General features: G+C 39.0%; 1 protein-coding gene across 4 annotated transcripts in view; it reads right to left on the minus strand.

Moving 5' to 3' along the window:
* PLD1 (phospholipase D1) overlaps positions 1–14,386 on the minus strand; it is a 206,978-nt gene that overhangs the window by 54,751 nt on the left and 137,841 nt on the right. For all 4 annotated transcript variants that reach the window (XM_047874310.1, XM_047874311.1, XM_047874312.1 and 1 more), the window contains 3 exons: positions 13,002–13,115; positions 2,709–2,819; positions 208–296 (listed from right to left, as the gene is read on the minus strand). In XM_047874310.1, coding sequence (XP_047730266.1) covers positions 208–296; positions 2,709–2,819; positions 13,002–13,115 — 314 coding nt within the window. The remainder of the gene's footprint in view (positions 1–207; positions 297–2,708; positions 2,820–13,001; positions 13,116–14,386) is intronic.

Below are 14,386 nucleotides of genomic sequence, written 5' to 3' on the forward strand. Positions count from 1 at the left end.
GAAGAATTCAGATTCCTTCAAAAATGGACTCAAAATTCTCAGCCACTGAAATCAGACTGAAGGAACCAATAACCTACTGCTAGCTGACCCCAATTTATGCCTGCTAGGAAAAGACAGTATTTTAAAATGGGCTTTCAAAAGTCATTTTAGTAGTAAACGCAAGAATCATTTGCAGTAACCACTTTTACCAAAATGCCAAAATGTTACCTGTGAGCTTTCAGGATCCTCTGAGCAATGGCATCACCTATCTTGTTGAACACAACTTTGTCATCAGCACAACTTATGAAAAACTGGTTCTACGAGAAATAGAGTGATCCTATAAGTCTTTCTTATCTTAGTAAATATATATATATATATATATGGACAGTGTGCTATATTACGAACACTACATTGATATTACAAAAAATTTTTTCACATAGCAGACATGTTCTTATTACTAAAATCATTTAGAAAAGTAAATGACACCGAGAATAAGAGAAGCCTCTTCTCAACTCTGGGTCTCATGCACGTCTATGTAACACCACATCTAATACCTTAGTCAAATGGGAGGCTGCACTAGTATTTCATCATGTGAATTCTTTGTCACTTACATTTTGAGAAAGGGAGGAATATTCCAAATTTAATCAATAGGGGTATTAGGTTTACAGATACATGTATTGTGTAAATGCTCACGATTTAAAATCCTATATTGGTAAGCATTCTGTTTCGTGCTAAGTTTACCTTTCTAGCAGGGTAGATGGCAGAATCCTGGTCTAATTTTCTCCATCCATCCTCTATTATCTCCTAGTATCTTCTCTTGCCTTGTCTCATTTGTTTGGCTCTCTTATTATTTCTGAACATCTATTTTAAGTAGCTTCAAATCTCTTTCACAAGTACATTTCATATATATAAATAAACCAATAAAACGGAAAAAGAAATATTTTTCCTTTTTGCTTAGGTAATCTATACTATTCATTTACCTATAAAATATTCTTTAAAATTTTTACCAAAAAACTAGGGCAAGACATTATCATCATATTATTGGTATAAAAGATTTAGTTGCTGCATAAAGGGGATGTTAGTAATTAGGTACAAATATTATCACTACTACATATTTATATACACTGTTGTAATATATTTGTGATTTATAAGTCTCATCGTCACAAAGTAATCTTTGCTAATCATCTTAAAGAGACATATAAGCAATGACTCAAACTATGGTTATCATCCCTTTGCAACATCATCACTTTTACTAGTTTACGTGTTTTTATACTTAAGTACAGAAGTCTGTAAACTGCCTCCATAAGACAAACTTACCAGAAGACATTGTGCAGGAATTCATTTGAGAATCCGTTTCCCCTTAAGGCATCAAATAAAAATTTCAGCGGCAACCAAACCATGTTTGTTTTTCTGAATTCATATTACAGAGAGGCTCAGCATTCCTCAGCTGTAAATATGGCCACATGCCATGGCCTGTTCTTCCTTTTTGGGGAGAGCAGGGTAAATGCCAACCACTTACCTCTGCTAGAGGTGTTAACCACAAGGTTTGTGTCCACAGCCATGTGTATCCACATGGCATTACTGACCTCATTTAAGACTGTGGTAGCATTAATAAGAAAGGCTGACTTAATGCTACTAAAAAGAGATAAAGCAAAAGGATTCTGGGTAATGGATGAGGCAGCCATTAATATCTTATATTGTTATGGTATAATTGTTGAAATTAATAATACTAATTGTATTAGTATTAATACAAAGCTCCAGACTTTGATATTCAGAGTCCTTTTTTTGTTGCATAGTCCCATCCAGAATACTGTATTGCATTCGGCCTGCTAATATTTGTAATCAACTTCTCTTTCTCCAGGACTATGAAATAAATAGAGGTCTAATTCTCTCCTACTCACCCTTAGTGAGTAGTCACTGCATGGAAGGCAGAGGCCCAGACTCAATGGGAAGGAATATAGGGTTAGGATGATTTTCTCCAGGAAACTCATCTCCCTCCACATATTACAAAAGAAAAAAAAAGTTCAATGGGAAAGACAAGACTAAAATAAAGACAAAAGATGTGCTCTGACTTACTTTTACATTATCGTGACTTTTTTTTTCAGGATTTTCTACATGCTCTGAGCTAGCTTTATATCTACTTTGAAGTTGAGTTAAGGTTCCCAGTCTAAACCCAGTGTCTCTAGATTTTCTCCTATTCTCTGAACACAAACTCTGGCATCTGACAAAAGTTTTAAATGGTTCATAGAGGATTGAAGAAAGTGGTACATGCCTTCAATATTCTCACATCTTCCTTTTCTATGTTCCTTTCCTTATACTCTCCCTATTCCAATATCGCCAAGCCAGAGGCATCCAGTGGTCTCCATTTTTGCAAATTACCCTTGTATGTGCTCTCCTGAAGCAGCACACAGCTTACACTTGGACCCTCCAACTCAAGACAAGTAAAAAATGCACTCATCCATGTTATGGTATTTCTGGCTAATAATATCATAGTGAGTTGATACATTTTAATAACAAGAACTTGGGGGACTCCTATTAGAGTCCTGAGTTAATGAAAACACAAAGTGAGTGTCAGGTATGCCGGGGAGGTAAAAATTCAGGTTACCTGAATTCATATCTCAACATAGGCTGATTAATGTAGCGGATCCTGAGTTTGGGGACCCTGCAGTGTCTGTGAGCTATTTATGGGAAGGCAGGTTGTCCTACTAGTTTACATGAGCAGGACTTACCTCTATGTAGATGTAGTGCTTGCTGTTCTCTATCACATGGATATAAGCAGTATGGATGGACTCTTCATGGTACTTTATACCAGCCGACCAATCAGCAGCAGAGCGGAGCAACTGTAAGGCAGCAATCAGAAATGAGTAAACAATTGAGATGACACCAGATGTGTTAATACAATGAAACCAATCCTTTTTCTTCTACACAACCGAATGATTGTGTGTGAGTGGTGTGGGTGTCATGTGTGGGCCAAGTAGAGTAGATGGGTGGGAAACTGGTCCTTGGACATAATCCATAAGGAAGGAGCCCAGCTAGAAATCAAATCCTGAAAATATCCTCCTCCACCCAGAATTATTTTGTCAACACTGCAAACCACAAAGTGTGGTTTCTACCAAGAGTCTTTCAAAAGTAGCTCTTTTGGGGGCTATGAGTAGGGTGACCATTGGTATTCTTTTTCCATGATGGTTCCACAATTACTATTTATTAATAGTACCACCGTTACTCTCCAAAGTGTCCTGGTTTGAGTCATGTGATATAGTCACCCTAGCTCTGACATGATAATGTGCTGATTCCTTTTTCCCCAAATAGTGCTCAGATTAATACCTTTTAAAATGCCAATAGATTCATTTAGATATATAATGTTGACTGTGGCTTTAATCGGCTGTCTGATTCTTGGTGTGCTTCTTCATTGTTCATCTTTCTCAGTCCTACTGCCTCCCTCTATTCAGACACTCACTTGCTCCCACCTGGATTACATCAAGAGCTTCCAGCTCAGGTGCCTGAGTATGTGTTAAGTACGCTGATACCTAGTGGGATCAGCTAGTTCAAAGCTTAGCCCAACCACTTTGTAGCTTTGATTCTGGTCAAGTTTCTCAACCTCCTGGTGCCTCATATTTCTGTTTTATTAAGTTGAATATCTATTTTATAGGGTTGTGGAGAGGATGAAATGAATCTCTGAGAAGTGTGCAGGAGGCCTGTTACCTAGTATGTGGTATTGCTATTATTAATTAGAACGTTAGAGGATGCATTTGAGCTCTGGCAGATCATGTCAGAGACGCTGGACAGTACACTGGGGCTGTGCACAGGAGGGTGGTCTGGAGGACATGCAAACCTGCAGCACTAAGAACCACTGTTGGTCACTTTTCCAGCATTCTAACTATGACTTCAGTACAATGTTAGGCATACAGTAGGTGCTCAATAAATATTATGTTAAGCATACAGTAGGTGCTCAGTAAATAGATACTTATTACTACTTCCTTGAGCAGTAGCATGACATTGCAGAAGAATCACTATTTGCTCCTCCTGATTTGAAATGAATATTGAAACTGTCTCTCATGAGGTCAACTGAAATTGAAAATAAAAGAATGGCTCCACATTATTAGGAATGTATAAAGCAATCTAGTACATAATTGGTTTTATGTCTGTTATATATAAAAGTTGGTAAAATTCTTGATCTAATCAATAGCTTTAAAAATTGCCTCTATAACACTAAATTCAAACTAGTACTTACTAACATCATCGATTATGTTATCCTCAAAATGTTATTCCTTTATTTACTATGAGGTATTTATTACAAAATAGTTTTCCTCGAAACATTTACTTAATTTTATCAGATGAATATGTACAGTTGGAAAATTTAATTGTGAACAGCAATAGGCAAATATCTCAAAAGAAAACTCATAATGGGGACACCTGAGTGGCTCAGTCAGTGAAGCATCCCACTCTTGATTTCAGCTCAGGTCATGATCTCGTGGTTCGTGAGTTCAAGCCCTGCAAAGGCTCTGCACTGACAGTGGAACCTGCTTGGAATTCTCTCTCTCTCTGCCTGTCTCTCTGCCCCTGCCCACTTGCTTTCTCTCTTTCTCTCTTAAAAAAAAACAACTCCTAAGGAAAATTTAAATAAATATGATCCACACGGGGAAAATACCTTGATTCATAATCTCTAAGGAACTGCATTATTGTCCATCAGTAGAAATAACACAGTGTTGAACAAATGGAAGTTTCCATTGTTAGTCCACTCAAATTTATGTTGAATCTTATTGCTAAGGGGCATAGCCCTGAAAATGCAGGCCACCTTGACAAGATTCTTACACTACACATAATGATTTGATTCTATATAACTCTGGGAACAATGTATGAAATTGCAGAGTATACTGGACAGATAGGAAATCTGGAGATCTGTGTTACACCTCTGCCCTTACTAGCTCTTTCCCCTTGAACAAGTCATTTTAATATCAGGGAGACTCGGTTTCCTCCACTGTACAACTGAGATATGAGATCCCTCTCTCTCTCTCTCTCTTTCTCTCTCTCCCAGTCCCTTCCTCCCACCCCCACACCCCACAGCTACTGGGTAAAAAAATAAATGTCATAACAAACACAAAAAGAAGTAGGTATGTGGCACATAGTATTTATTTGATGTATGGGATTTCTACCTCTAAAAACTTCCAGGCAAAATTTATATACCATCCTTGGTGGTAACTTCTCAGTCTTCCCCTCAAATCCTGAAACCTTATACTTTTCTTTCCTTTCTCACTCTCAAAATCTGCCCCGATTCAAAGATTTAACAAACCATTAACATAAGATATAAATTGGGAGTGCCAAATAGGGTTCAAGTCTAATTAAAGTGGCTTCCTGGACAATTATGCTGAAAAGAGTCTCCCTTGGAACCAGAGACACTGGGGAGGGAAGCTAAGGTTGATGGCCAATGGCTGCCATGAAGGCAATGTATGCAGGTCATGTATTTACCATCTTTCCTGTGAAAGTAATGGTAAATGTTTCCGTTCGTGGAAGCCTTTAAATGTTTAAAATAAACATATTTGTTTTTTGTAATGTTCATTTCTTTTTGAGAGGGGGTGCCAAGAGAGGAAGGGGGACAGAGGATCCAAGGCAGGTCCACACTGACAGCAGAAAGCCCGACGCAGGGCTCGAACTCACAAATTATGAGATCATGACCTGAGCCAAAGTTCGATGCTCAACCGACTGAGCCACCCAGGCGCCCCGAAAATAAGTATGTTTGTAAGCCAAAAGAAGAACGTGAAGGACAGCATAAGCAAGGTGGAGGGGAGCCCCCTAATGCCTATTAAACCTCAGCATGTGGAGGCTGCCCCCCTATACAGGGGGGTTCCACATTACCAATTCGATTGTCAGAGTCCAGACCTGCATTGTTTTCTCACCCTGAAAACTCATCTAACTTTAACAAGTCATCATTTTGTATTAAACTTGAACATATCTTTCAAGTGACACAAAGAAAAAATAACTTGGGATTACTATTCATTTACTATTATCCTAATTAGTTAAAATCTATCACCACAAAAATACTAAAAACACAGATTTCCCTTTGGTCCTGCCTCTACCCCTGAACCAGGGACCCTGAGGTGATCTATAAATCAGCTTGACCGCTTGAAACGCTTGATGGTCTAGAAAGCTTATAAAGAGCCACATAGGTCAAACACATTGTGACTGACCAATTTTTTAAATTTAAGATTTACTCTTTTTAAATTTAAGATTTACTCTCCCCTTTTTCTTAACTGATCTGACCAACTTGGCCTGCATTTTTGTTTTAAACCAATGTAACGGAGACAAGCCTCAAACCCTTGCTCACACATGCAGAAATGGGCCTCATCTTACTCCCCACCCCAAGTATATACTGAGAATCAAATCTAACCCTCACTTTTGAAACCTCAAGTTTGAATACACAATTTTAAAGTATATAAAAAGAGCATATTTCTAATTTTATGTTTTAGCCTCAAAACCGTAACTAGACCCAGTTATTTTCCATTGTACCATGTCCTATTTTTTTAGCTTTAAAGATAGCCTTCTCAGGTGAAATAGGTGAAGGGGATTAAGAGGTCAAACTTCTAATTATAAAATAAATAAGTCACATATGGTCAATGATACTGTAATAATGTTGTTCAGCGATACATGGTGACCATAGTTATCACGGTGAGTACTGAGTAATGTACAGAATGGTGGAATCACTTTGTAAAGACAGACAAACAGACAGACAGACAGATAACCTTCTCTTTATCCACAAGCCCTGATCCCCTTATATACAGTGGGTCTAAGCTGAATATACAGAAGTCTCTTCTTGAAGGAAAACTTTCAAAACTTCCTTAGTATTTGTCCCAAGTTGCTTTTCTCTTACTATTATGCTTTGCTTCCCTACAAATTCAGCACATATCTTAATTTCTTTTTATTTCCCTAAACTCCCAGGTCAATCATGGACCAGAGACTGCTAGGACCAGAGCACTTTTCATATGTCTCTCAAGCAGAGGTCACTGGTGGCCTGGGCCAGGAGACCAGGGAGGCACTCAGACTGTTGGCCCTCACTCTGCCAGTCCATACTGAGGGCACAGCAGGCCAGGAGCACCAAGAAATAGGAATTAGTTCAAGAATTTGCCTCATACTATCAGGCTCTTCCTTCTGGTATTGAAGGAGATAATCCTCAAAAAGCTCAATGCAGTGCTGGACAGGGAGTAAACATTCCCCTCTCACGGGGCTTCTCCAGCCAAGTAGCAAGTACAGAAATGCTACTGCATGAAGACCCAGTCCATAAATGGAAAACAGCTTCCATGTTAGGAAACTGCCTTAGAAGTAATTTAAGTGGCTTTCTTTTTATCCTCACCTACCTACTTTATTTTTTCACAATACAAAACATCTTGTGGTCCTTTGAAATCTACATTGATTCCTACATTGACAGCCTTTGGAGAGTCATTTGGCCATTCTCCCCAAGTGCAGAAACACATTTTTCCAGTAATATAATCTGGATGTCATTCACACTTGCCTGTTTGGTTTCTTTTCCGTTTAATGTATTTTTTAACAGACAAAGAGATCAAAGACCTAACTCCAGTGGAATTATTTCCCTCAATTTGGCAACACTTCCCAACAGTGACTGTCTAAGGGATAGCTTTTCTGCACGAAGCTGCCCAACTTAATAAAAAAAGATTGTTCCCTATATTGATTCCATATTGATGCCAATTTGGCATCAGGCTTTTTCTTTTACCTTAATAGACATGTCAAATGTCTTCTGTCTAGGTCATTTACCTGAAGTGGCAGTGATGGCATTCAGGAATCTAGTTTGTTCTTTTTAGGGGGAAAACAAGTTCTTTTATACAGTCTATGCATAAGCAGTTTCAGAACTGTCTTTCCTCCAATTCTCTGCCCCATGCCTTTGTCCTGCTTTGTCTTCTCTCAATGTTCTTGGCAGGCTTCTGAGAATGCCCAGCTCTGAGGGGAAACACCCAAGATTATTCTAAAAGTGCTGGTGGAAGTTGCTGAAGTCAGCATGAATTCTTTTCTTCCTTCCCTTCCCTCCCCTTCCCTCCCCTCGCCTCCCCTCGCCTCCCCTCGCCTCCCCTTTCTTTTTTTCAGTAGCAGAAATCTGTGTTGGTGGGGGTAGGCCTGGCTCCAGTCTCCCGGGCAGGCTGTGGCAAGCCTTCTGTAACGGCTATGTGTCAGGGCTGGTGTGGAATCACCAAGGATGGTTGGACCCAATGGTTGTGTGTCAAAAAAATTAAATAATCGGGTTCCCTTTTTCCAATAAAAAACACAAATTGCCCCTATGATTTATCTACTTTATTATGTCAAATGCTTCTCTCCCCTTCAATAAATACATGGTATAAAGACTTTGTATCCAGAAGTAGCCTAGCGACCCATCCAGAAAAATGTCAACTTCTTTGTTCCAAAGTCTTGAAAACACTAGGGAAAGCTTGAAGACTGAAGGTAGTATCGATATAATCCACAATGAGTGCACTTCCTCTAAGTAGTTTGCATGGGTTTGCTTATTTAGCCATCACCACAACCCTATGAAGCAGAGACTATTATGGTCTCTGTTTTATTGATGAAGAAAATGCAAACAGAGATGGGAAGTATTTTCCCAAGGTTGCACAGCTAGCATGTAGCAAATCTAGGCTTTGCACACAGTCTGACTCTAGATTCCACCTCTTCCCCTTGCTCCAGCCCCTTGCTCCCTTTGAGTTAATTAACCTTGTGGTCTCTAAATTATATTATGAACAATAAACTATATTAGAAATCATATTAAAATTTGTTAAAAAGAATAGCCCTATGGCTCGGTCAGTTAAGCATCCAACCTCGGCTCAGGTCATGCTCTCGCAGCTCACGAGTTTGAGCTGTGTGTCGGGCTCTGTGCTGACAGCTCAGGGCCTGGAGTGTGCTTCAGATTCCCTATCTCCCTCCCTCTCTGCCCCTCCCCTGCTCATGCTCAGTCTCTTCTCTCCCTCTCTCTCAGAAACAAACATTAAATAAAAAGTTTAAAAAGAATAGCCCTAAGACAGAACTTTACTAAACAGTGTTAAATTTCTCAACCAAGAGTATGTAAGAGTTATATGGCTACTGCCACACAATAGCTGAGAGAGTGGAGGGTCTAGAAATAGGACAACAAACCCTTTAAAAATCAAGTTGCGGGGGTGCCTGGGTGGTTCAGTCAGTTAAGCGTCTGACTTTGGCTCAGGTCATGATCTCACAGTTCATGGGTTCGAGCCCCACATCGGGCTCTGTGTGGACAGCTCAGAACCTGGAGCCTGCTTTGGATTCTGTGTCTCCCTCTCTCTCTGCCCCTCCCCCGCTCCTGCTCTGTGTCCCTCTCTCTCTTTCTATCAAAAATAAATAAACATTAAAAAAATTTTTTTCAATTAAAAAAAAAAAATCAAGTTGCCTACTTCACAACCAGGTCCTATCTCCTGGCTCCCTCCTGGGTTCTCTGGAAAACCAGGGATTCAGCCAGATTATTGCCTTTGGCCTCTAAGCTCCATACACTCATGACTTGAAAACAATAATGTCTAGACAAGATGAATACCATTTAGAGACAGTAAATGTGAAGTGAAACAACACCGTGGTCAGAACTTTACGGGAAAGGAGAAACAGAGCAGGGTCACTTCTTTTCTTTTTTTTTGGTTTCTGGTCATCTCAGACTTTCCTGACTTCAAAAAGTTGCACTGTCTGGCTGTGCCCACTGTTTTCACAATTGAACTTATTTTGGCAGGTCTGAAAAACAACTCCTGGCAGCCAGTAGAGACCCAGGTTTTGTGAGTTCTAACACTTGAAATTGTGGGGGGAGTCCTCTTTAAGAAAAGGAACACGAATTTATAAATGCAAACTTTGTAGATGCTAGAATGAAAGTCACAGCCTCCTTCCTGGTCTCCTTGCTTCCGCTCTCTTTCTAATCTAAGTTCTTCCCATGTAAAAACTTTAGGTCCCAAAGTGTGTTTGTTCAGAGATGGAAATAGACATGCGACAAAATGAGAGAGATCCTCTGTCAATTTAGCTTGGGAAGTTTCTCACAGCACATTCATTCCTAGTGATTCCATGCTGCATATTAGCATAACAAAGGCATTAAGAAATCCTGGGTTTGAAAAATCTGCAAAAACTTATCTGTCCGTGGAATCTTTTTTTGTGGAAGAGCTATTAGCATTTCACGAGTAAAACTGGGTTTGTAAGATTCTGATCTAAGTTAATTTTCATAAAGCATTCCTGTATCGTGCTTCTCCCTGGATGAAAAATAAGTTCCAAAGTTCATTTATGCCTCCAGGATCGGGTCCAAATTTACCATGTCAGTAGTCCAGGGCATCCCTAATCTGGCCTTATGCCACCTCAACTTCATCTACTCCCTCTTCAAGAGCAAATGGCCTGTGGCAGTCAGTTCCCCCATGGATGAGCAGGCAGGCTTATCCCTTACAGGAGACACCCACGCGGTTCTCTCACTCTTACTGCCTAATTCTCAGGCTGGCATTTAGTCCTAGGCCACACCTAGCATTGTTAACTGAATATTTCCACGTGGCAGCTTTCTCTCCCTCAGCTAACTATGTTTCCAGAGGCAGAGAACTTTTGTCTTCCTCAGCACTCAAGTATGCATTGACGACTTCACTGTGCAAACAGATGGCACTTAATAAACATATGTTGCCTGAATAAATGCATTAATGAGTAAGTCTTGGTGGACTTCCTTTCAAATCAATTGGCTTTACGGGTTTCTGAGTCCAGGCCAACCAGAGCAGATTGAGGATGAACATACAAGCGTATCAGGAGATATCACAGATCCAGCCCCACCTCTAACACCATATCCAGTGATGCAGAGAAGTGACTTAAGGGAGACATTTTATAGACTAGACCATGCAGAGTAACTATCTACCTTGCTGGGGGGACCAGATGAGAATATGTAAAACAGGGCTTTAACGAGGGATAGTAGAAGATGTAGGTACATGCAACATTGGATAAAACTTCCTTTGGTGATCACAAAAATGTACAATTCCCAGAAATTCCTTTTTAACAGATGCTTAATTAGCATCTGCTGACTTTGATAAGTTGATCACTGAGTCAATTTTAATGCCGTCTCAAATCTTAAATTATCTTATTTTCTTAACATGAAGGCTCTTATTTTATCTTATAGCATGGGTAATTCTTCCCTCCAAGTAGAATAAAATTAAACAGGTTCATAAAATATTCATTAACTTACATATGAATGTATATATATATATCTGTGCCTCTAAGTTTAAATTAGTTGTCTCCTATAGCCTGGGATAACTAAATATTCTCTCAAGTGGCTTATCTTTTTGATGGTTCTATTATTTGATCTATGGCCTGAAAGTCTTTTTACTTCTTAAATACAAATACCTCTACTTGTATATAGTACAAAGTAACTAATTTAGGCATTTCATTCATATATATAATCATATTCACTAGAGTCCATGGCCAGATTCTATAAATCCACATTAGCGATGCCAGGAGCAGACTGTTGGATCTTTACTTAAACAATACTTTTGATGCTGATAGTGATGACCTTGAACAAAAAGCAATGCCAAAGGTGGCCCATCCGAGCTCTGCCCCTGATGATCTCATTTACTTGAGCTGGGGTAACAATGGACCATAACAGGATTTCAAGCTCCGACTCTACTGGCGACCAACTAGCTGGTGACCCTAGACAAGTCCCCTAGCCCCACTGGGTCCTAATTTTCCAATTTGTAGTTTGAGATGGCTAGATGGGATATGGTAAAATTATGCGACTCCAATAAGCAAATTCCATGTTCTATTAAAAACGCCTCTAAAAGGCTTTTGGTTAATGAGGGAACTAAAATTAGACTGACCTATAATTAGCTTCTTAGATATGAAGTATCAGCCACATTCCTGGTGCTTAACTGGTATCAGTCCCAGGTTTACTGCATGTCAGGTTGCTAGAGTCACTTCAGGAGGAATTACAGGACAAGCCTTTCCTTGACTGGCCTTTTCTACGGCTATTTATTTCCTCATTTTCCAATTATGAACACATTTATTAGAATCCTTGTGACATAAAGATTTCTTCATTTACATGTAAACTTAAAACATTTTTGAGGGAACCAAAACCAGGCCCTTTATAGCAAATGTTATAAATGGAGGACAAAGAAACTTTTAAACATATTTTGTAAAAGTAGGTGAGTTATTCCAGATTGATTAACCCTTTTAAGTCATTCTGCAACCCACCAGTGATAATATCAAACATATTTAAAAAAAAAAGAAGCAAAAAGACAGAAATATAAATTTTTTTGAGCATTTGATGTTTTTACAGTTTATGTATGAAAGATTATATAGATTAAGAATGCACATGCTTTTGGGGCACCTGGGTGGCTCAGTCAGTTAAGCATCTGACTTCAGCTCGGGTCATGATCTCACGGTTCACGGGTTCAAGCCCCGCATCGGGCTCTGTGCGGACAGCTCAGAGCCTGGAGCCTGCCTCAGATTCTGTGTCTCCTTCTCTCTCTGCCCCTCCCCAGCTCATGCTCTCTCTTCCTCTCAAAATTAAATAAACATTAAAAAAAAATCAAAAAAAGAATGACTATGCTTTCTGTGAGACACTCTCATAAGGGACATGCTTCCTAATGATTGTTTTATATCAGCTGAGAAAATTATCAATCACCTACCATGTGTAAGACTCTATGACAGCTACAGTGGGAGGAACAGAGGCATAAAGGACATGAGTGTGTCACTAAAGAAACTGATAATACAGATGAAATAAGATGGACATGTAAAGATAATGATGAACACCCTACAGTATAGAATAAAAGACGAGTGACAGATGTAACACGTGCTGAGGAAGGAAAAATGTGCATTGATCATATTTATAAAAGAGCTCTAAAAAGAGGATAAATGGAATAGATTTTTAAACAGGAAATATAATACTAAGTTTTACAAGACCTATTCAGATATCTTTTGGAGTGGCACTCACTGAAACATATGAAGCCAATGTACTAGGCACTTGATCTAATAAGAGTAAGTCTACCCAGGAGCATTTGGTGTAAAAGAAAAGCCAGACTTACCTGTACATTGGCATGGACAGACCCAGGCACTTGATATTTCAGCTCATGGGCTGTTGTTTGAGATTTTGGAAGCAGAAAAGGGTACGAAAGGGACCGATACTTTGATTTCATTATCTAAAATGAAGAAAAACAGATTAAAAAAAAAAACAAAACAACAGATCCAGATGAGAAAATAGCTCCATTCCTCCCTACTTTTGTGATTATAAAAGAAATTAAGATTCATTTGAAAAAGAAAAATGTTAACAGTGAATGTTTCTAGTTGAAGAGGCAATAGATGATTTATTTTTGTGCTCTTTCCATTTTCCAGTGGCAGAGAACTCCTTTTTCCCTTCCTCCTTTACCTTTTGGAGTAAGGCATGTACTGTTTTCTATTTTTTTTTTAAATTTTTTTTTTCAACGTTTATTTATTTTTGGGACAGAGAGAGACAGAGCATGAACGGGCGAGGGTCAGAGAGAGAGGGAGACACAGAATCGGAAACAGGCTCCAGGCTCTGAGCCATCAGCCCAGAGCCCGACGCGGGGCTCGAACTCACGGACCGTGAGATCGTGACCTGGCTGAAGTCGGACGCTCAACCGACTGCGCCACCCAGGCGCCCCTTTTTTTAAAGAAAGCCTAAGTGTCATCTAGAGTTATAGAGGTATATAATTCCAAAAATTGTATTTTTTTGTAAACTGATTTCTTACTATCCTGCCACAGCAATGTATAACTGTATACTATATTTTAATAATTTCACAAGAAAATTATATACAAGAACCATATGTCATAAATTCCTATTAATGTGCATTTCAGTTATTTCCCATTTTATCAGAATTATTAGAAGCAATGTCCAAATAAATTACCTTGTTAAATTACTTTTTAACGTAAGTACCCAAAAAAGATTTTCTGAGATAAAGGTTGTATACTTTTTAAAAAGTTTTTTGGGGCTTACCAATTTATCCTGCCAGGAACAGAGTATACAAGCAACAGAAATCCCCAAACCAATCACAGCTACTAGCAGGTTAAAAGTAATGTCCCTTCATTTATTCATTCATGCTCCCTTAATTTTGGTTAAAAATATTTCCATTATTTCTAAGAGGTTATCATGTTTATGTAAACGAAAGCTCACATTAATGAAAAATAAGGGGAGACTCTAAGCTGTTGATAAAATAATTTTGTCCCAAATTATCAAGGACGCTAATGCCTTGTCATAATTCATAGTAAATAAAACAGAAGCTTAATGACACCAGGATGGTAGGCACTTAAGTTCTTCCTCTATGTAATGAAGGCGTACTAAAGACGTCACAGTCTGGACAAAAGGAAAATGGCTCTATCTTCTCACGCTGCTTCCCTTTGCTCAGAATCTCCTTCCAGAAGCCTGGACCAGTGTGAACCCAGTACAACGCCA

This window comes from Prionailurus viverrinus, chromosome C2, assembly GCF_022837055.1.
Source record: "Prionailurus viverrinus isolate Anna chromosome C2, UM_Priviv_1.0, whole genome shotgun sequence".
Taxonomy (NCBI): domain Eukaryota; kingdom Metazoa; phylum Chordata; class Mammalia; order Carnivora; family Felidae; genus Prionailurus; species Prionailurus viverrinus.